This window comes from Salvelinus fontinalis, chromosome 40, assembly GCF_029448725.1.
Source record: "Salvelinus fontinalis isolate EN_2023a chromosome 40, ASM2944872v1, whole genome shotgun sequence".
Taxonomy (NCBI): Eukaryota; Metazoa; Chordata; class Actinopteri; order Salmoniformes; family Salmonidae; genus Salvelinus; species Salvelinus fontinalis.
In genome coordinates, this window is record NC_074704.1 from 18,695,758 (window position 1) to 18,717,218 (window position 21,461).

Below are 21,461 nucleotides of genomic sequence, written 5' to 3' on the forward strand. Positions count from 1 at the left end.
CCGTATCGATTTCTTCCCCATCCCTATGGTCTTGTTTGTCTACACTCTCGTCTAGTCTCTACCAAACTGAACCAGTGGAGTGAACATAATGACATTTCCACAGTTCATTCTGCCTGAGCTGATCTGCCACTGTACTCCGCACGGCTCCGGGGCTGTCTTCCTGTTAATCCCAATACCCAGCATGCAATGTGTGTCTCATGTTATGGTTTGTGACAGAGTGTTAACCCCAGATAGGTAGATTCCATTCATTTTAATGAGAGGTATGCGTATATAGTAGCCTACACACAGCAGTGCTACTGAGTTATTAGACTGTAGGAACACACATCAGAGGATATGAGAGTTGCTATAGGAACTAGAATCTTCATCAAATCAGACTGTTCCCAGAACAGGGAAAAGGGATATGTGGTGCAGACATTTGTTAGAGACACAGTCAGAACAGAAAGCACTGCTGTCCAGGAAATGTCCTCTGCAGCAGGTACATAGTTGATGTTTTGTTTTAATTTTCTCTGCTAGTCGACGACGGCTCTCGTATCAAACCAGACTTTCCCCTTGTTAAAGACAGGCTATATTTTTATTGTACCTTTATTAAACCAGGTCGTCCCGTTCAGGTCGGAAGACTTCGTTCCCAATCCCCTTTCTGCTGACAAGACAACAGGTGGACCTTACGGTTACAACGTTTTCCCAGTTGGGTTTTACAGCACACCATGGTTGGATTTATAGAGCCATTTCCCAAGAAAGTCCCTTGACAATGACCTGGCAGGGTGAAGGAGCATGTGTTCCTCCGTTATCACTGTGTTCCCCAGCCTAAATAAAACAGCCATGCAGAACTGGAGATAACCCCAATGTCCCTGGGAGCCAGTCAGGAAACAGCAGGCCTGTACAACGACAGGCTTCCAGCCACAGACCGACGGACCAGCTGGGGATAGGGATGGCCTGAAAGCGCCTTTCACTTCAGGTCCATGGTCAGGTTTCTTTATAGTCTTTCATAATTGTAACGATAATCTTTGTATTCTAGTGTGGGAGGCTCATTCGAGAACAAATAGAAGACAGGGTTTCTGTTTGGAATGGGAGAACGCGGTGGAATGTTGAACGATGATGACACACTTAAAAGCCTCCGTTAACCTGCACGCAACACCATGCAGAACTGATGAATAAGTTCCCTATTAATTCTGCTGAACTCCAGCTGAGAATGTCTTAGCACAGAGACTCCTGCCAGTACTGCGCTATCTGACAGGAAACTAGGCCGTTCCATTGCTCTCCTCTGTTTCTTTTATTCTCTTTCTGGGGGATCACTTCCTTCCTGTTGGAGATGAAAGGGAATAGAACATCTCACTGAACTGCTGCCAGAGAGGGAGGAGAGGGAGGAGAGGGAAGAGAGGGAAGAGAGGGAAGAGAGGGAAGAGAGGGAGGAGAGGGAAGGGAGGGAAGGGAGGGAAGAGAGGGAAGAGAGGGAGGAGAGGGAAGAGAGGGAAGAGAGGGAAGAGAGGGAAGAGAGGGAAGAGAGGGAAGAGAGGGAAGAGAGGGAAGAGAGGGAGGAGAGGGTTGCAGAGGGAAGAGACAGGAGAGAGGGCAGGGGTCCTGCAAATGGCTTCAGCCTGGAATGGAGAGAGAGGGGGGGAGAGAGGAGAGAGAGAGAGGGATGCACAACTGTCCCCTTTCATCTACAGCCTCCAATAACACCCCTCCACTATGCATACACATTTTGTGCATACACATACACACTTTCATTCTGGCACATAAACAAACACACAGACAAGCACACAGAAGAATAGTGTCTTGCAGCCCTAGGTGTGAGCATGCCTGGGGATGACGCAGGTTGACATTTATTGGGAAGAATTTTATCCTGGAGGCAGAACTGGGTTTGTCCCACTAGATGGGACAGCTGCAATGTCAAAATTGGCTATATTGTAAAAATTCTTAAATTAGCTTTTTGGTTTTCATTTTAGATTAGGGTTAGCAGTGGGGTACATCCATTTGAATTCAATCACTTTTTGACAGCACCCCTTTTCATTTGAACGAAACCTTCCATACATATTTGCCCATTGTGGAAGTGCTCAGAAAGTTTCGATTGAGATTTATATAATTTAAATCATAGATTATGGGTGTCATGATCATTGATGTCATTTCAATCATAGAAATATATTTCATAGAATGGACCTATCCCTTCAGACCACTGCAATTTAGCTGGTACACCATTGAAATGTACATTTAATTGACATTTGAACTTCTAATTCAAATCAAATCAAATGTTATTTGTCACATACACATGGTTAGCAGATGTTAATACGAGTGTAGCGAAATACTTGTGCTTCTAGTTCCGACAGTGCAGTAATTTCTAACAAGTCAACTAACAATTCTACAAAAACAACCTAATACACACATATCTAAAGGGGTGAATGAGAATATGTACATATAAGTATATGGATGAGCAATGGCCGAACAGCATAGGCAAGATGCAATAGATGGTATCATTTTTAAAAATGTTGTATTTTTTTATTTCACCTTTATTTAACCAGGTAGGCAAGTTGAGAACAAGTTCTCATTTACAACTGCGACCTGGTCAAGATAAAGCAAAGCAATTCGACACGTACAACAACACAGTGTTACACATGGAGTAAAACCAACATACAGTCAATAATACAGTAGAAAATAAGTCTATATATAATGTGAGCAAATGAGGTGAGATAAGGGAGGTAAATGCAAAAAAGGCCATGGCGGCGAAGTAAATACAATATAGCAAGTAAAACACTGGAATGGTAGATTTGTAGTGGAAGAATGTGCAAAGTACAAATGGAAATAAAAAATACAGTATATACATGTGATATGAGTAATGTAAGATATGTAAACATTATTAAAGTGGCATTATTTAAAGTGGCATTGTTTAAAGTGACTAATGATTATTAAAGTGGCCAGTGATTGGTTCTCAATGTAGGCAGCAGCCTTTCTGAGTTAGTGATTGCTGTTTAGCAGTCTTATGGCCTTGCGATAGAAGCTGTTTTTCAGTATTCCATGTTTGATGCACCTGTAGTGACCTCGCCTTCTGGATGAAAGCAGGGGTGAACAGGCAGTGGCTCAGGTGGTTGATGTCCTTGATGATCCTTTTGGCCTTCCTGTGACATCAGATGCTGTAGCCGTCATGGAGGGCAGGTAGTTTGCCCCCGGTGATGCGTTATGCAGACCGCACCACCCTCTGGAGAGCCTTGTGGTTGAGGGAGGTGTAGTTGCCGTACCAGGCTGTGATACAGCACGACAGGATGCTCCCGATTGTACATCTGTAAAAGTTTGTCAGGGTTTTGGGTGACAAGACATCCTCCTGAGGTTGAAGAGGCACTTTTGCACCTTCATCACACTGTCTATGTGGGTGGACCATTTCAGTTTGTCTATGATGTGTACGCCGAGGAACTTAAAACTGTCCACCTTCTCCACTGCTGTCCCTTCGATGTGGATAGTGGGGTGCTCTCTCTGCTGTTTCCTGAAGTCCACGATCATCTCCTTTGTTTTGTTGACGTTGAGTGAGAGGTTGTTTTCCTGACACCACACTCCGAGTGCCCTCACCTCCTCCCTGTAGGCTGTCTCGTCGTTGTTGGTAATCAAGCCCACTACTGTTGTGTCGTCTGGAAACTTGATGATTGAGTTACTAATTACTACCACAAAGATGACCGCCGTCCACCCACTGTCAAATGTCAACTAAAATAGTCATATCAATTCTATTGTCTATATTTCTATGATTTGAATAGGTTTCCTATGGAAGGTTTACAGTAGTAATTTAAAACAGCAGATATTCCCTTTCAAGACAACATTGATGTGTGGACCACCAATCTTTGTGGTACTATTTGAAAGATCTAGAGGAAAAAGAAACGCACACCTATTTAGGCGAGGTGTGTCACGTTCCTGACCTGTTTTCTGTTATTTTTGTATGTGTTTAGTTGGTCAGGACGTGAGTTGGGGTGGGCATTCTATGTTTTGTGTATCTATGTTTAGTGTCAGTGTTAATTGACGTTGTATGGCTCTCAATCAGAGGCAGGTGGTTTACGTTTTCCTCTGATTGAGAACCATATATAGGTAGGTTGTTTCACATTGTTTTGTTGTGGGTGGTTGTCTTCCGTGTCTGTGTATGTTGCACCATACGGGACTGTTTCGGTTTGTTCGTTCGTTTGCTGTAGTCTGTACCTGTTCGTGCGTTCTTCGTGTTATATGTAAGTTCACATGTTTAGGGTCAGTCTACGTTCGTTTGTTATTTTGTAGTTTGTTGAAGTGTTTTCGGTTTTCGTCTTTACTTTAATAAACTTCATTATGTCCACATTCCACGCTGCGCTTTGGTCCAATCCCTACTCCTCCTCTTCTTCTTCCGAAGAGGAGGAGGACAACCGTTACAAGGTGCTGGCTAGCGGAGTGGAAAACATGAAAATAAAGGAGAGCCGCACTCTAAGAGCTCAGATGCAAAAATGTAATGTCCAACGTTTCGACAGGCAAGCTGTCTTCATCAGGGATGGAAAGATACAATTTTTATTTGAATCCCATTTGAATACATTTATCAGCCAAAATGTATTCAAGAGCATGTTGTGTCTCAACTGATGGCAGGCACAACACAAAAACCTCAGATGGTGTAAAATATGTTCTAAGCTACACCATATGCAAATACGAAAAATCTGAGTTTACAAATATTTTGATAATTGAGGTAAAACAAAATGACATGCAATGTTTAGTTTAAATCAAAAGGAATGCTGTCAAAAAGTGATTGAATTCAAATGGCTTTACCCAGTGTGGTTAAGTGCAGGGTTAAGGTTAGGGTTAGGTTTAAAATCAGACTTTATGACTTTATAGCTGTGCCAGCTAGTGACCATTCTGCAGAGCTGCCCCCAGAAGAATATTCATGACAAAATGCTAACCTGCGCAGATAATGATGAACGCCCTTGTTTGGTCTATGGGAGAGGAAATTAAAAGTTATTGTAACATCAAGGGTACATCAAGGTTCACTGGAAGACTGAAACAGGCCAAACAGCCTGTATTAACTTACTATGGGAAAAAGGAGAGGAATAACAATGTTGGAACCATGGCTGTAATTGCTGGAAAATAGATTAAATGAAAGGACATGGGGAAAAAGCTAGCTAGAGGGACAGAGAGAGGGAAGTTGTTTGATACTATCCTACTAGCCTCTGCAATTTGTTGACTTGCTGTGGCCATAGATGGAATTTTCTCAAGTCTCACCACGGCTAATCTGCCTGTCTGTTTGACCCCATAGGACTCCAGCCGACGTGAACACAGACCTCTAGACCTAAACACAGACGTCTAGACCTAAGCATGGCTGCTACGCTGCCATCTACACTGCACTCTGCGCTGCCCAGACCAGACTGTCATATGGACAGGAGCTGGGGCTTCTTTAAGGTAAGTTAAGCTTACTCTTGTTAGAGAGAGTACAAAGACGAGAGAGAAAGGGACGAGATAAGACGAGGGGATGTAGGTGATGATATTACATTAGAGAGACAGAGAGAGTTTCATACTGTCCTGGTAGAGCCTATAAGAAGAACAACAACAACAATTCCCTGTCTACTCTCTCAATGTGGCCAGAAACTGAATTTCCATCAGCCCCACCACCAACTGTATGTGTTCGTGCTTGACTCCATATACACTCTCAAAAAAAAAGTACTGAATTGTACTTAAAGTGTACAAACGCTTGTCACTGTAGTGGTACCCTGTAAGGTATGTCCACTGTTCCATTATTTGTAGGTTTGTAATTGTAGTTTTGCAGTTTGTATCTTAAAAGAGACAACATGTAGAAATCTGCCTTTTTAGGGTACCACCACAGTGACAAAGTCGTTTGTTCCTTTTAAGTGGCAAAAATGTACCACTTCTCTATACCAAGGCCCTCATGTGTACACGCCTCTCCGCCATCCCACTTTTGACACCAATTTAGCGAATTTGGTGGGTTGTGACGACCGGGATTCAAACCTGTGTCCAGCAACTGCCAAGCCAACACCTTAACCAGTAAGCCAAGAGATACCTATTGACAAGGTCGCTCAGTGTTTGGTTAAGGTTGCTACAATATTAATTACAGCTCTTTATTGTCACATGTTGCCTTTATAAAGACTTCAGAACTGGCAGCGGACATGATCACACTTGAACTAACCTAACCACAGACCACTTAAACTGGTACAACGTTTCAAAATCACGGGTGGCCAAAAATAACTAACTGAAAGCCACGCCCCTACTAAGCCATACCTCTGATGATTGTATAAAAATGTACCATTATACTAGATTATCCACACATGTACGCTAAAAGATACCATTATACTAGATTATCCACACATGTTCCCTAAAAGGTACCGTTATACTAGATTATCCACACATGTACCCTAAAAAGTACCATTCTACTAGATTATCCGCACATGTACCCTAAAAGGTACCATTATACTAGATTATCCGCACATGTACCCTAAAAAGTACCATTCTACTAGATTATCCGCACATGTACCCTAAAATGAACCATTATACTAGATTATCCGCGCACATGTACCCTAAAAGTTACCATTATACTAGATTATCCGCACATGTACCCTAAAATGAACCATTATACTAGATTATCCACACATGTACCCTAAAAGGTACCATTATACTAGATTATCCACACATGTACCTTAAAAGGTACCGAACAGTGCCATGTGAGCTCATATGTGTACCTCTGAAGGTACATATCCCAGGGGAAAATACTGTACCCTAACCGTACCCTTTTCTCTGAGAGTGCAGGACTCAGACGGACTCACAGACTCAGACCTAAGCATGTCTGCTACGCTGCCCAGACCAGACTGTCATACGGACAGGAGAGGAAGCTTCTTTAAGGTAAGTTAAGTTTACTCTTCAGTTTATTCTTGAGCTTACTTTTGTTCCAAGGTTTATCTTGTGTTGCCACATAGTGTAATAGCGCTCAAGTTGAGGACAGATGGAGAGTGTGAGGATTGAAGAATGCCTGCTGCAGTCGTTGGAATCATGACAAATGCACACACATAAAAGACAAACACACACACACACACACACACACACACACACACACACACACACACACACACACACACACACACACACACACACACACACACACACACACACACACACACACACACACACACACACACACACCATGCAGTAGTTGCCAGCCCTTTATGCAGCCTCTGGTTAAACCCTTTCAGGGCGTTGTTTTAGGAACACGGTCTATTCCTAGAGACATAATGAGCACGGTCCGTTCCGCTGTGTCTTAGTTTCATGCTGCTGTTTCTTCCATCAGTATCCTGTCCCGTCATCTCCCCCTCTTTAGTCAGACCACACTAACTGTCTCTGAGAGTTATCCAATCGTCCTGTCATAATCGTTCTGTTATCCAATCATCATGACTGCAGTGTGCTATCCGCTATATATTCGGTAATAGAAGGACGCCTTCTACTGTAACTGTTGTTTATTTAGCCATATACTGTTGCTTAAGTTGATAACGTTTACACAAGGTGTCTACAGTAAATAGAGAATTGAGACGAGGTTATGGATGTGTGCAATGTAAAGAGTTACGGAGGCTTATGGAGTAAATGGATAAACTGACAGAGACGTGATATTGTACTGTCTCTTCTTATCTCTTTTCTCCCTCTGTTTCCCCGTCACCCCCCCCCTCTCTCTCTCTCTCTCTCTCTCTCTCTCTCTCTCTCTCTCTCTCTCTCTCTCTCTCTCTCTCTCTCTCTCTCTCTCTCTCTCTCTCATTCTCTCTCTCTCTTTTCTCCCTCTGTCTCTCCATCCGCTCTCTCTCTCTCTCTCTCTCTCTCTCTCTCTCTCTCTCTCTCTCTCATTCTCTCTCTCTCTTTTCTCCCTCTGTCTCTCCATCCGCTCTCTCTCTCTCTCTCTCTCTCTCTGTTTCCCCGTCACCCCTGCTCTCTCTCTCTCATTCTCTCTCTCTCTCTCTCTCTCTCTCTCTCTTTCTCCCTCTGTCTCTCATCCTGTCTCTCTCTCTCTCTCATTCTCTCTCTCTCTCTCTTTCTCCCTCTGTCTCTCCATCCCGTCTCTCTCTCTCTCTCATTCTCTCTCTCTCTCTTTCTCCCTCTGTCTCTCCATCCCGTCTCTCTCTCTCTCTCTCAGCCTCCCTCTCTCTCTTTCTTTCTCCCTCTGTCTCTCCATCCCGTCTCTCTCTCTCTCATTCTCTCTCTCTCTCTCTCTTTCTCCCTCTGTCTCTCATCCTGTCTCTCTCTCTCTCTCATTCTCTCTCTCTCTTTCTCCCTCTGTCTCTCCATCCCGTCTCTCTCTCTCTTTCTCCCTCTCTCCACTCTTCCTAGCCCCAGTGAAAGCGCTCTCTGTAGGTCAAAACAGCATAGTTTCCCCTTGACTCCATCATCATGGCTTTAACTTCAGCCCATGCAGAGAATCGCTTACCTCCAAATCTGCACTCATTAAAGAGCTAGAATTAATGACGACATTGTTGTTGGACACAGCCCTCCTGAGAGAGAGAAAGACTGGGTGGAAAGAGAAAGAGAGTGAGAGAGGGAAAAAGCGTTGTATCCAACGCGATGTGATTGATAAAAATGGGGAAAGAAGAGACAGAAAGAGGAGGATGAAGAGTAAGAGAGAAAGAGAGAGGGAAGGATATGTGTTATTTTTCCTCAGCATTTTCCTGGGCACCAGTAGTTTCAACCTCCCCAGGAAGGAGTGGTCCACCCTCAATAGGTTCAGGACTGTCCACAGGCCCATGCCTCGCCAAATCAAATGTTATTAGTCACATGTGCCGAATACAACAATACTTACATTGAAATGCTTACTTATAAGCCCCAAACCAACAATGCAGTTTAAAAAATAAGAATAATAATTAAAAGGAACAAGTAACTAAAGAGCAGCAGTAATATATCAATAGCAAGACTCTATAAAGGGCGTACCGGTACAGAGTAAATGTGGTTAGTTGAGGTAGTTGAGGTAATATGTACATGTAGGTAGAGTTATTAAAGTGACTATGCATAGATAATAACAGAGAGTAGCAGCGGTGTAAAAGAGGGGGGGGGGGGGGGCAATGCAAATAGTCTGGGTAGCCATTTGATTAGATGTTCAGGAGTCTTATGGCTTGGGGTAGAAGCTGTTTAGAAGCCTCTTGGACCTAGACTTGGAGCTCCGGTACCGCTTACCGTGTGGTAGCAGAGAGAACAGTCTATGACTATGACTGGGGTGGATGGAGTCTGACAATTTTTAGGTCCTTCCTCTGACACCGCCTGGTATAGAGGTCCTGGATGGCAGGAAGCTTGGCCCCAGTGATGTACTGGGCCGTACGCACTACCCTCTGCAGTGCCTTGCGGTTGGAGGACAGGCAGTTGCCATACCAGGCAGTGATGCAACCAGTCAGCATGCTCTCGATGGTGCAGCTTTAGAACCTTTTGAGGATCTGAGGACCCATGCCAAATCTTTTCAGTCTCCTGAGGGGGAATAGGTTTTGTCATGCCCTCTTCACCACTGTCTAGGTGTGCTTGGATCATGTTAGTTTCTTGGTGATGTGGACACCAAGGAACTTGAAGCTCTCAACCTGCTCCACTACAGCCCTGTCGATGAGAATGGGGACGTGCTCGGTCCTCCTTTTCCTGTAGTCCACAATCATCTCCTTTGTCTTGATCAGTTGAGGGAGAGGTTGTTGTCCTGGCACCACACGGCCAGGTCTCTGACCTCCTCCCTATAGGCTGTCTCGTTGTTGTTGGTGATCAGGATCAATGTTGTGTCATCAGCAAATGTAATGATGGTGTTGGTGTCGTGCCTGCCTGTGCAGTCATGGGTAAACGGGGAGTACAGGAGGGGACTGAGTACGCACCCCTGAGGGGCCCCTGTGTTGAGGATTAACATGGCAGATGTGTTGCTCCCTACCCTTAGCACCTGGGGGTGGCCCATCAGGAAGTCCAGGATCCAGTTGCAGAGGGAGGTGTTTAGTCCCAGGGTCCTTAGCTTATTGATGAGCTTTGAGGGCACTACGGTATTGAACGCTGAGCTGTAGTCAATGAATAGCTTTTTCACATAGATGTTCCTTTTGTCCAAGTGGGAAAGGGCCGTGTGGAGTGCAATAGAGATTGCATCATCTGTGGATCTGTTAGGGCGGTATGTAAATTGGAGTGGGTCTAGGGTTTCTGGGATCATGATATCATGGTATTGATGTGAGTCATGAAAGCACTTGATATGAGCCTTCCAAAGCACCTCATGGCTACAGAGGCATTAAGCAAGCCCCCCATGTGCCTGTGAGGTGGAGCAAACCATGCACCACATTTTTGAAGTCTGTCAAATTTACAAACCCAGTGGAGGTCTACTCACCGTCAACACAGCAGGACCGGAAGCAATTGCTTGGCTAAGGGACTTTGCTTTCGCTAAATAAAATATATAAGTGGGTCCTCTATAAAAGTCATTGGGTTGAAACAGGGCCTGTGTTGATGTTGCCATTTACTTCCATAGCAGGGCACTATGCCCAGAATAGATCATTGAAGACCTTTCATAATACATGTGTTAATTTGGCCTCATTTTCTGGCAGAGGGGTCTCTCTCACCCTCTCTCCCTATCTAATTTTCTTTCAGACTCTCTTGTTCTTTCTCTGTCTCTCTCTCTCTTTCCCTCTTTCTTTTTCTCTCCCTCTCTGTTTGTCTCTCTCTCTTTCAGAGACTGTCGTTCTTTGTCTTTCTCTGTCTCTCTCTCCCTCTCTCTTTGTCTCTCTCTTCAATTTAGAACTATACTCAGCTCTGTCTTTGCTGACTAACGTTGTAAAAGAAGTCAGACCACCAGAGACAGAGACAGAGCTGGCTCCACATAGTCCCTGGTGTAGTGTAGTAACAGCGGGAACCAGTGGTCTGTGGTTGGTGGTTACAGTGGTCTGGACTGTGCAGCAATGGGGAGTGGAATAGATTAGCTGATCTAAGGTCAATTTTGTGTTTTTCCCACAAATCGTTCAGGATAGGTTTGGGAAACAGTAAGCTGATCCTAGATCTGTGACTATTGGCGACTTCTACTCAGAACAAACGATTAGGGGGTCTGTGGTGTGGGAAATATTTCCACCTAGTGGTCAGATTATGAAACACAGTTTTGTAAAAACCTACAGGCTTCCTTGTCTCCTTACCTTCATATTCACTTATGTAGAAACACAAACTAGTGAGAGAAACACCTTAAAAGCCTACTTGTCCTGAAAGGAGGAATTGAGACAAGGAGAGAAAGCCTCTTAAGACTATTGATATGCACCCATGGTGTCAAACCCTAGAAATATAGTTTGACAAGCAACAACATATTTCGTTTTGTTGTCATCGTAGTCCAATGGGGGGGGGGGCAGATTTATCTTCACTATGGAAATAGCCTGTCAGATAAGATGGAGTTTTATCCATCAAACACTGTTGGCCTGAGTCACTTCCTCCTTCCTCTGTGTCCCTCTCTTTGACGGCATCCCAAATGGCACCCTATTCCCTATGTAGTGGGGAAGAAGAGTCCATTGGACTTTGGTCAAAAGTAGTACACTACATAGGGAATAGGGTGTCATTTTGGGACGCACCTTGTGTTAGCATAGCTAGCTATCATCCAGATGTTTACGCTTCCCTAGATAAGGATTAGATTAGGAGACGTTTAGCCTTGTTAACTAACGTGTTTATTGTATCTGTGAGAGATAGAGAGATGTGTGTGTGTGTGTGTGTGTGTGTGTGTGTGTGTGTGTGCGCGTGTGCGTGCGTGTGTGTGTTTACTGTCAGTAGTATGCATGTGTGTGTGGGGGGGGGGTTGTCTCTGTGTTTCCTGTCCCAAGGAGGGAAGTGAGGTATACACAGGAAAAGTGACTAACCATTTCCTTGCTCCTGGCTTTCTCATGTTGTGCCTCCCTATCTGTTTGTGAGGGACACTTCTCCATTTGCTCTCTCTCTCTCTACCTCTCTCTTTTCATTCTACTTTCAACCTTTCTCAATGTCTGTTTTCATTCTTTACCTCTACCTTGATCACTCCATCTCTCTCTCCATCTTACTCACAACATCTGTTTTGTTTGCTCTCACTTTCTCACTCTCTCCTCCTTCTCTCCCTCTGTCTCTGACCTAGTCCCTCTCTCCTTCTCCCATGTACACTCGTTCACTCCCTCTCTTTCTCTCCTCCTCTGTGTGTAGCTGATAGACACGTTTGCGTTGGAGATAGGGGAGCTGAAGCAAGAGATGGTCCAGACCTCCCCAACAGAGGACAGGGACCCTATGGTTCTACAGGGGTAAGTCCAATCTTCCTCTCCTCCTTTCATCCTCTTCTTATTGCTTCTTTATCTTATTAGGACTCTTAGTACACATTTTTGTCAATGTTTGAGTATAAGGTGTTGTGATTTGTTTCAACAATGTAGTTGAATAGAGTAACAACACAGACATTTAGTGATGGGGAGACTTGAGTGAGGCAAAATAAAGGGATAGTAGACTACATTTTTTTGCGTCGCTATTCACATCCTAGATGGTTCTTTGTGGGACCCTGCATCATGTACTCTTTCACCAGAAGATGGAGACAGTGCCTTATTTTCTCTCTCTCTCTTTCTCTCTCTATCAGGTTGGAGAGGGAGGTGAGCGGAGTTTATCTCCAGTCCTCGCCCTGCGCTGGCGCCAGTGGTGAAAGGGATTCTGGGTACGACTCCCTGCGTAGGCGGATGAGCGTGCTGGACAGACTGAGGCACACGCACCCCGTGTGGCTACTGCTCACGCTCAGTGACACGGAGGCCACACGTATACTGCTGCAGCAGCCTCCAGGGGTGAGAGGGTCAAGGTTCAAGAGTCATGAGGTCACAGTATGACCTTTGTTATTGTCGGGCTTGTATATTATCATTTTCGAATACGAACAGAAAAGGTGATTAAAGTTGATGGACAGGTGTGAACATGTGGATTAGGGATGTCACTGATGTGACTCTTTGAAAGGTCAACCCTTAATGAACCTGTCTGTCTCTCTCTTCTGTCCAGGTATTCCTGGTGAGGAAGTCATGCACTCTTCAGAGGAAAGTTCTGTCTCTAAGGGTCAGGGATGATGACGCCTCTGGAGGAGCCAGCATCTATGACTTTCCTGTCAGAGAGAGTCAGTACAGTGAGTGTCATAATGGAACAGCGCGCAGACTATTTATTTTGTTTACTAAACCTCTATTCATCCAGCAGTGACGTCCCAATGCCCAGCTAACACTCCTGATTGGCTATAGTACAACACACAGCCTAGTCATTCAATTCAATTCATTTAACCTTTATTTATCCTAACATTTCAGTTAAGAAAAAAAATAGTATTTAGAATGACGACCCGGCCTAGTACCTAAACCAAATGATGAATTGTCTTTTGCAAAATGAATGTTTACTTATTGCACATTTAGCTACTGTACATAGTTTAGCAACAGATGCATGACTCAACATGTTTTCAATTCACCCAGCTGTGCATTTCTCAGACAACAAACAGCCTATACAATGAATCATACCATGACTGTATTCATAGGTCACCTACACTACCTTTCAAAAGTTTGGGGTCACTTAGAATTGTCCTTGTGTCACGATCGTGTTGACATGAATGAGAGGACCAAGGCGCAACATGATATGAATACATCTTCTTTAATTTATAACGACGAAGATGAACACGAAACACTTAAACCACACTAACAAAAACAACAAACGATCGTGAAACTTCAAACGCAAGTGCACACACAAACTACTTACGTCGACATATACATATACAATGACCCACAAACAGCTAAAGCCTATGGCAGCCTTAAATATGGCTCCCAATTAGAGGCAACAGAAACCAGCTGTCTCTAATTGAGAACCCATTCAGGCCACCATAGACTTTCCTAGAAAACTACACACCCATAGACACAGCTAGATACATACACTCAACACAAAACCATACACTACAACCAACACCCCCTCTACCATATAATACCCCAAACACACACATACCCCATGTCACACCCTGACCTAACTAAAATAATAAATAAAACAAATAATACTAAGGCCAGGGCGTGACACCTTGTTTTTGAAATAAAAGCTAATTTTTTGACAATTAAAATAACATCAAATTGATCAGAAATACAGTGTAGACATTGTTAATGTTGTAAATGACTATTGTAGCTGGAAACGGCAGATTTCTTATGAAACATCTACATAGGCGTACAGAGGCCCATTATCAGCAACCATCACTCCTGTGTTTCAATGGCACATTGTGTTAGCTAATCCAAGTTGATCATTTTAAAAAGGCTAACTGATCATTAGAAAACCCTTTTGCAATCATGTTAGCACAGCTGAAAACTTTTGTTCTGACTAAAGAAGCAATTCAACTGTCTTTCTTTAGACTAGTTGAGTATCTGGAGAATCAGCATTTGTGGGTTCGATTACAGGCTCAAAATGTCCAGAAACAAAAACTTTCTTCTGGAACTCATCAGTCTATTCTTATTCTGAGAAATGAAGGCTATTCCATGCGAGAAATTGCCAAGTAACTGAAGATCTCGTACAAGGCTGTGTACTACTCCCTTCACAGAACAGCGCAAACTGTCTCTAACCAGAATAGAAAGAGGAGTGGGAGGCCCCGGTGCACAACTGAGCAAGAGGACAAGTACATTAGAGTGTCTCACAAGAAACAGATGCCTCACAAGTCCTCAACTGGCAGCTTCATTAAATAGTACCTGCAAAACACCAGTCAACAGTGAAGAGGCGACTCCGGGATGCTGGCCTTCTAGGCAGAGTTGCAAAGAAAAAGCCATATCTCAGACTGGCCAATAAAAAGATAAGATTAAGATGGGCAAAGGAACACAGACACTGGACAGAGTAAGATTGGATAAAAGTGTTATGGACAGACTAATCTAAGTTTGAGGTGTTCGGATCACAAAGAAGAACATTTGTGAGATGCACCAAAAAATGAAAAGATGCTGGAGGAGTGCTTGACACCATCTGTCAAGCATGGTGGAGGCAATGTGATGGTCTGGGGGTGCTATGGTGGTGGTAAAGTGGGAGATTTGTACAGGGTAAAAGGGATCTTGTAGAAGGAAGGCTATCACTCCATTTTGCAACGCCATACCTTGTGGACAGCGCTTAATTGGAGCCAATTTCCTCCCTCAACAGGACAATGACCCAAAGCACAGCTCCAAACTATGCAAGAACTATTTAGGGAAGAAGCAGTCAACTGGTCTATAATGGAGTGGCCTGCACAGTCACCAGATCTCAACCCTATTGAGCTGTTGTGGGAGCAGCTTGACCGTATGGTACGTAAGAACTGCCCAACAAGCCAATCCACCGTGTGGGAGGTGCTTCAGGAAGCATGGGGTGGAATCTCTTCAGATTACCTCAACAAATTGACAACAAGAATGCCAAAGGTCTGCAAGGCTGTAATTGCTGCGAATGGAGGATTCTTTGACGAAAGCGAAGTTTGAAGGAAACAATTATTATTTAAATTAAAAATCATTATTTATAGTCATCGTCTTGACTATGTTTCCTATTCATTTTGCAACTCATTTCATGTATGTTTTCATGGAAAACAAGGACATTTCTAAGTGACCCCAAACATTTGAACGGTAGTGTACCTTTGACCATGTCACATCCTGCCTTTACCTCAAAACTCTCTCACACACACACACACACACACACACACACACACACACACACACACACACACACACACACACACACACACACACACACACACACACACACACACACACACACACACTCTCGTTTATGTTTGCGTTCCATAGATGATTCCTTTGACTTGTTTCACGCTTCCACCACTGCTGAAAAATGTGACTCTCACATTGCTCAAAGGGCTAATCTTGATTATAAAACAGTGATGCCTTGACACAGACACACTGTATTTATTGCAGGGAAAATCTCATGTAGCGTTTGGCTATTATCTATTGGGTGTGTTCTCTTTCCAGAGACATGTACAGTTCTGGTACTTTGCTGCACTGTTGGGGTTACAACAAAACAACTTCATGAGTAATGGGATAGTAGTAGTGCCAGGGAATGATGACATACCAGATGAATGATGACATACCAGGGGAATGATGACATACCAGGGGAATGATGACTTACCAGGGGAATGATGACATACCAGGTGAATGATGACATACCAGGGGAATGATGACATACCAGGGGAAGGATGACTTACCAGGGGAATGATGACATACCAGGTGAATGATGACATACCAGGGGAATGATGCCATACCAGGTGAATGATGACATACCAGGTGAATGATGACATTCTGGATGAATGATGACATACCAGGGGAATGATGACTTACCAGGTGAATGATGACATACCAGATGTGCACGTTGGATGTCTTGGAATTTTCCCCTTTTGAATGTCAACATGAAGTGTCTTCCCTGGCCTGGTTTGGCCTTTTGAATGTGGGTTGGATTTAGCCTCAAATGGTTCAATGTCCGAACTAGCATATCTAACTACTTAGAATTAAATGTAATGTGCATGCCTGCTAAGTAGTATAGTAGAATGGACATTATCCTAACAGAACTATTGGGAGAAATTCCTTATATATTTCAAGATTTATTTTTCTACCTTTATTAAACTAGGCAAATCAGTTAAGAACAAATTGTTATTTTCAATGACGGCCTAGAAACAGTGGGTTAACTGCCTGTTCAGGGGCAGAACGACAGATGTGTACCTTTTCAGCTCGGGGATTTGAACTTGCAACCTTGCGGTTACTAGTCCAACACTCTAACCACTAGGCTACCCTGCCACCCCGGTGGAAGCTGGAAGCTAACCAAGGCTAGATGTGGCTGTACCTCGTAATGAAGTCTGAACAGTTTTGATGTATTCTCTGTGTTCTTCCTCTGGTTGCAGCCTTTTCTCTGGAAGGATCTGGGATCAGTTTTGCAGACCTGTTTCGCCTGGTGGCCTTCTACTGTATCAGCAGGTACAGTCATGTTCTCAAAGTTTTCTCTCTCTCTGTCTGTCTCTCTCTCTCCCTTTCTCTCTTTCTCTTTCTCTCTCTCCTCCCTCCGTCCCCCTCTCCCTCCGCCACCCTATCCCCACTCCCTCCGCCCCTCTGTCATTCCTCCCTCTGTTGTCATTCCACTGCAATGACAGCTACAGCAACTGCATGGAAATGGATGGAAATAACATTGTGTTTTATTTTTTATTTTTTTTAATTTGGATCTCTTTTAGTCCTCATTTGGACACATTTTCACATATAATTAATAACTGTTACAAACAGACATAATACACTAACATATTGACCCGATAAATACTCAGTCTAAAAATATATATTGATTTTTCATCTACCATAGTCCAGCACAACTTTCCTATGTATTATATTTAAGTGGTTTTAAAGTATTGTTTAAATTTATATATTGAAAGGTTTCTGGTTTGCTCAGATAAATTTTTAATTTTTTTATTTTTATTTCACCTTTATTTAACCAGGTAGGCAAATTGAGAACATGTTCTCATTTACAATTGCGACCTGGCCAAGATAAAGCAAAGCAGTTCGACACATACAACAACACATAGTTACACATGGAGTAAAACAAACATACAGTCAATAATACAGTGAAAAATAAGTCTATATACAATATGAGCAAGTGAGGTGAGATAAGGGAGGTGTAGGCAAACAAAATATATATATAAATAAATAAAAATATAAAAAGGCCATGGTGGCGAAGTAAATACAAGTAAAAAATAACACTGGAATGGTTGGTTTGCAGTGGAAGAAGGTGCAAAGTAGAGATAGAAATAATGGGGTGCAAAGGAGCAAAATAAATTAATACAGTAGGTAAAGAGGTAGTTGTTTGGGCTAAATTATAGATGGGCTATGTACAGGTGCAGTAATCTATGAGCTGCTCTGACAGCTGGTGCTTAAAGCTAGTGAGGGAGATAAGTGTTTCCAGTTTCAGAGATTTTTGTAGTTCGTTCCAGTCATTGGCAGCAGAGAACTGGAAGGAGAGGCGGCCAAAGGAAGAATTGGTTTTGGGGGTGACCAGAGAGATATACCTGCTGGAGCGCGTGCTACGGGTGGGCGTTGCTATGGTGACCAGTGAGCTGAGATAAGGGGGGACTTTACCTAGCAGGGTCTTGTAGATGACCTGGAGCCAGTGGGTTTGGCGACGAGTGTGAAGCGAGGGCCAGCCAACGAGAGCGTACAGGTCGCAGTGGTGGGTAGTATATGGGGCTTTGGTGACAAAACGGATGGCACTGTGATAGACTGCATCCAATTTATTGAGTAGGGTTTTGGAGGCTATTTTGTAAATGACATCACCGAAGTCGAGGATTGGTAGGATGGTCAGTTTTACAAGGGTATGTTTGGCAGCATGAGTGAAGGATGCTTTGTTGCGGAATAGGAATAGGAATAGGAATAGGAATAGGAATATTCAATTTCTTTATCGCTCTAAATCGAAATGTTCTTTTGCCTATTTCTCTTTTCTGTCTGGACAATCTATTCCTAGTATTTACAAAATGTCTGTCTCTTACCAACTGAAAACCGTTGTGAATAGAGTTTGGCTGTTTTAAATGTATATTATGAAATAAAATAAGCATGTTTTTTTCAATTATCTTGTTGATTGATGACCAACCAAGAGCATTGTGCATGACTACAACAGAAGAACCATATCTCCACCTTAAAACAATCCTTGCTGCTTTGTTCTGTGCATTCTGCAGCATCCTAACTTAACTTGATGATGCATTTCCTCAGAACAGTAGTTCACAGAACAGAACAGTAGTTCACCTGACTCTCAATTAATGCTTGTGTTATTTGCTTAAAGAATCTTTCCCGGTAAATATTTATCTATCCTTCTGATCCTGCATGCTGTTTTAAAATGTTCTTTACATAGATGAGTTATTTGAGACGACCATGATAAGCAGTTGTCTAGCTGCACTACTAGTAGTTTGGTTTCTGCAACTTCCTCAATTTGTACTCCCTTTTCCTAGTGGAATAGACCAACATAACTTTGGTTTTCTTGGTGTTTAAAACAAGTTTGTTCCGGCAAACCCACTCCCTGATATTCTCCAAATCTCCTTGTAAAGCTTGCTGTACCTGTTGAACCGATTGTCTTGCGGTATAAATTGTAGTATAATCTGCAAATATAATAGCTTGAGTTTCAGATAAGGCATAAGGAAGGTCGTTGGTATATATGAAATAAAGAAGTGTCCCAAGGCAGCTGCCCTGCGGTATTCCACAGTTTAAAGCACGAGGGGAAGAAAATGAACCATTGGTATAGGTGGACTGTTTCCTGTCAGTTAGATATGACTGTATCCAATTCAATGCTACCTCCTTAAAACCATAATGCATTCATTACGTCAAAATTATTTTATGATCCACTAAATCAAATGCTGCACTAAAATCAAACAATAGTACACTCACAAATCTACCATTATCCATAACATTGAGCCGCTGGTCAGTCATGTCAACCAATGCAGTGGAATGGTTTTTGCGATAAGCATGCTGATTGGCTGTAATCAGATCATTCTTTTCCATGTACTCCCATATTTGTCTACTCACAATACCCTCCAATATCTTACCGAGTGTAGGGAGTAGACTAATTGGTCGACTATTGGCAGGAGTAATGGGTTCTTTGCTGTCTTTCAGGAATAGGACACGGTTTAGCACGCTTCCATACATTTGCAAACATCCCCTTTTCCAGTGACCAATTAAATATATATTTCAGTGGAGCTGCAATCTGGGGTGCAGCATAGCGAAGTAAAAAATTGGCCATAAGATCATAACCTGTGGATTTACTATCGGGTACCATGTGTTAAGTAAGCAGTAAGCACTCAGGACATAGCTTGTCTCAACTGCCGACTTCTCACTTCTGGTTTTAGACCAGCTTCATGCCAGCTGGGCAGACAGACAGCTCAGTGTGAAAGACACGTCAGAACTTTGTTTCAACTGAGAAATAGAAACCAAAACATTAAACAACTGTAATGTCAGTAATGTCCAATAATGACAAAACACCAACTTACAGTAAACACACAACAATACCCCATAAGTGGAATGACGTAAAACCCTTGTGGTCAGGGAAGTAGATGAAAGGAAATTAGTGCCACTGTGCCAGTAATGTCCAGTAATGTCCAGTAATGTCCAGTAATGTCCAGTAATACCCAGTAATGTCCAGTAATGTCCAGTAATGTCCAGTAATACCCAGTAATACCCAGTAATATCCAGTAATATCCAGTAATATCCAGTAATGTCCAGTAATATCCAGTAATATCCAGTAATGTCCAGTAATGTCCAGTAATGTCCAGTAATACCCAGTAATACCCAGTAATACCCAGTAATGTCCAGTAATGTCCAGTAATGTCCAGTAATGTCCAGTAATGTCCAGTAATATCCAGTAATGTCCAGTAATATCCAGTAATGTCCAGTAATATCCAGTAATATCCAGTAATTTCCAGTAATGCCCAACACAGCACAACACAGTTTCAAACGGGGAAATAAAACCAAAACATTAAAAAATACAGAATATAATGGTATACTTTACTATCATTAGCGGTAGGAGTTTTTCTTATTACATTTTACATTACATTTACATTTAAGTCATTTAGCAGACGCTCTTATCCAGAGCGACTTACAAATTGGTGCATTCACCTTATGATATCCAGTGGAACAGCCACTTTACAATAGTGCATCTAAATCTTTTAAGGGGGGGGGGGGGGGGGGGGGGTTAGAAGGATTACTTTATCCTATCCTAGGTATTCCTTAAAGAGGTGGGGTTTCAGGTGTCTCTGGAAGGTGGTGATTGACTCCGCTGACCTGGCGTCGTGAGGGAGTTTGTTCCACCATTGGGGTGCCAGAGCAGCGAACAGTTTTGACTGGGCTGAGCGGGAACTGTACTTCCTCAGAGGTAGGGAGGCGAGCAGGCCAGAGGTGGATGAATGCAGTGCCCTTGTTTGGGTGTAGGGCCTGATCAGAGCCTGAAGGTACGGAGGTGCCGTTCCCCTCACAGCTCCGTAGGCAAGCACCATGGTCTTGTAGCGGATGCGAGCTTCAACTGGAAGCCATTGGAGAGAGCGGAGGAGCGGGGTGACGTGAGAGAACTTGGGAAGGTTGAACACCAGACGGACGGGCTGCGGCGTTCTGGATGAGTTGTAGGGGTTTAATGGCACAGGCAGGGAGCCCAGCCAACAGCGATTTGCAGTAATCCAGACGGGAGATGACAAGTGCCTGGATTAGAATGTAAATGTAAATGGATTAGGACCTGCGCCGCTTCCTGTGTGAGGCAGGGTCGTACTCTGCGAATGTTGTAGAGCATGAACCTACAGGAACGGGCCACCGCCTTGATGTTAGTTGAGAACGACAGGGTGTTGTCCAGGATCACGCCAAGGTTCTTAGCGCTCTGGGAGGAGGACACAATGGAGTTGTCAACCGTGATGGTGAGATCATGGAACGGGCAGTCCTTCCCCGGGAGGAAGAACAGCTACGTCTTGCCGAGGTTCAGCTTGAGGTGGTGATCCGTCATCCACACTGATATGTCTGCCAGACATGCAGAGATGCGATTCGCCATCAGAAGGGGGA

General features: G+C 43.4%; 1 protein-coding gene across 2 annotated transcripts in view; it reads left to right on the forward strand.

Moving 5' to 3' along the window:
• Nucleotides 1–21,461, forward strand: part of LOC129839854 (ras and Rab interactor 2-like) — a 49,085-nt gene that overhangs the window by 9,693 nt on the left and 17,931 nt on the right. For both annotated transcript variants that reach the window (XM_055907539.1, XM_055907540.1), the window contains exons 2-7: nt 5,243–5,385; nt 6,745–6,837; nt 12,115–12,209; nt 12,533–12,731; nt 12,937–13,057; nt 16,799–16,871. In XM_055907539.1, coding sequence (XP_055763514.1) covers nt 5,302–5,385; nt 6,745–6,837; nt 12,115–12,209; nt 12,533–12,731; nt 12,937–13,057; nt 16,799–16,871 — 665 coding nt within the window. In that variant the 5' untranslated portion in view covers nt 5,243–5,301. The remainder of the gene's footprint in view (nt 1–5,242; nt 5,386–6,744; nt 6,838–12,114; nt 12,210–12,532; nt 12,732–12,936; nt 13,058–16,798; nt 16,872–21,461) is intronic.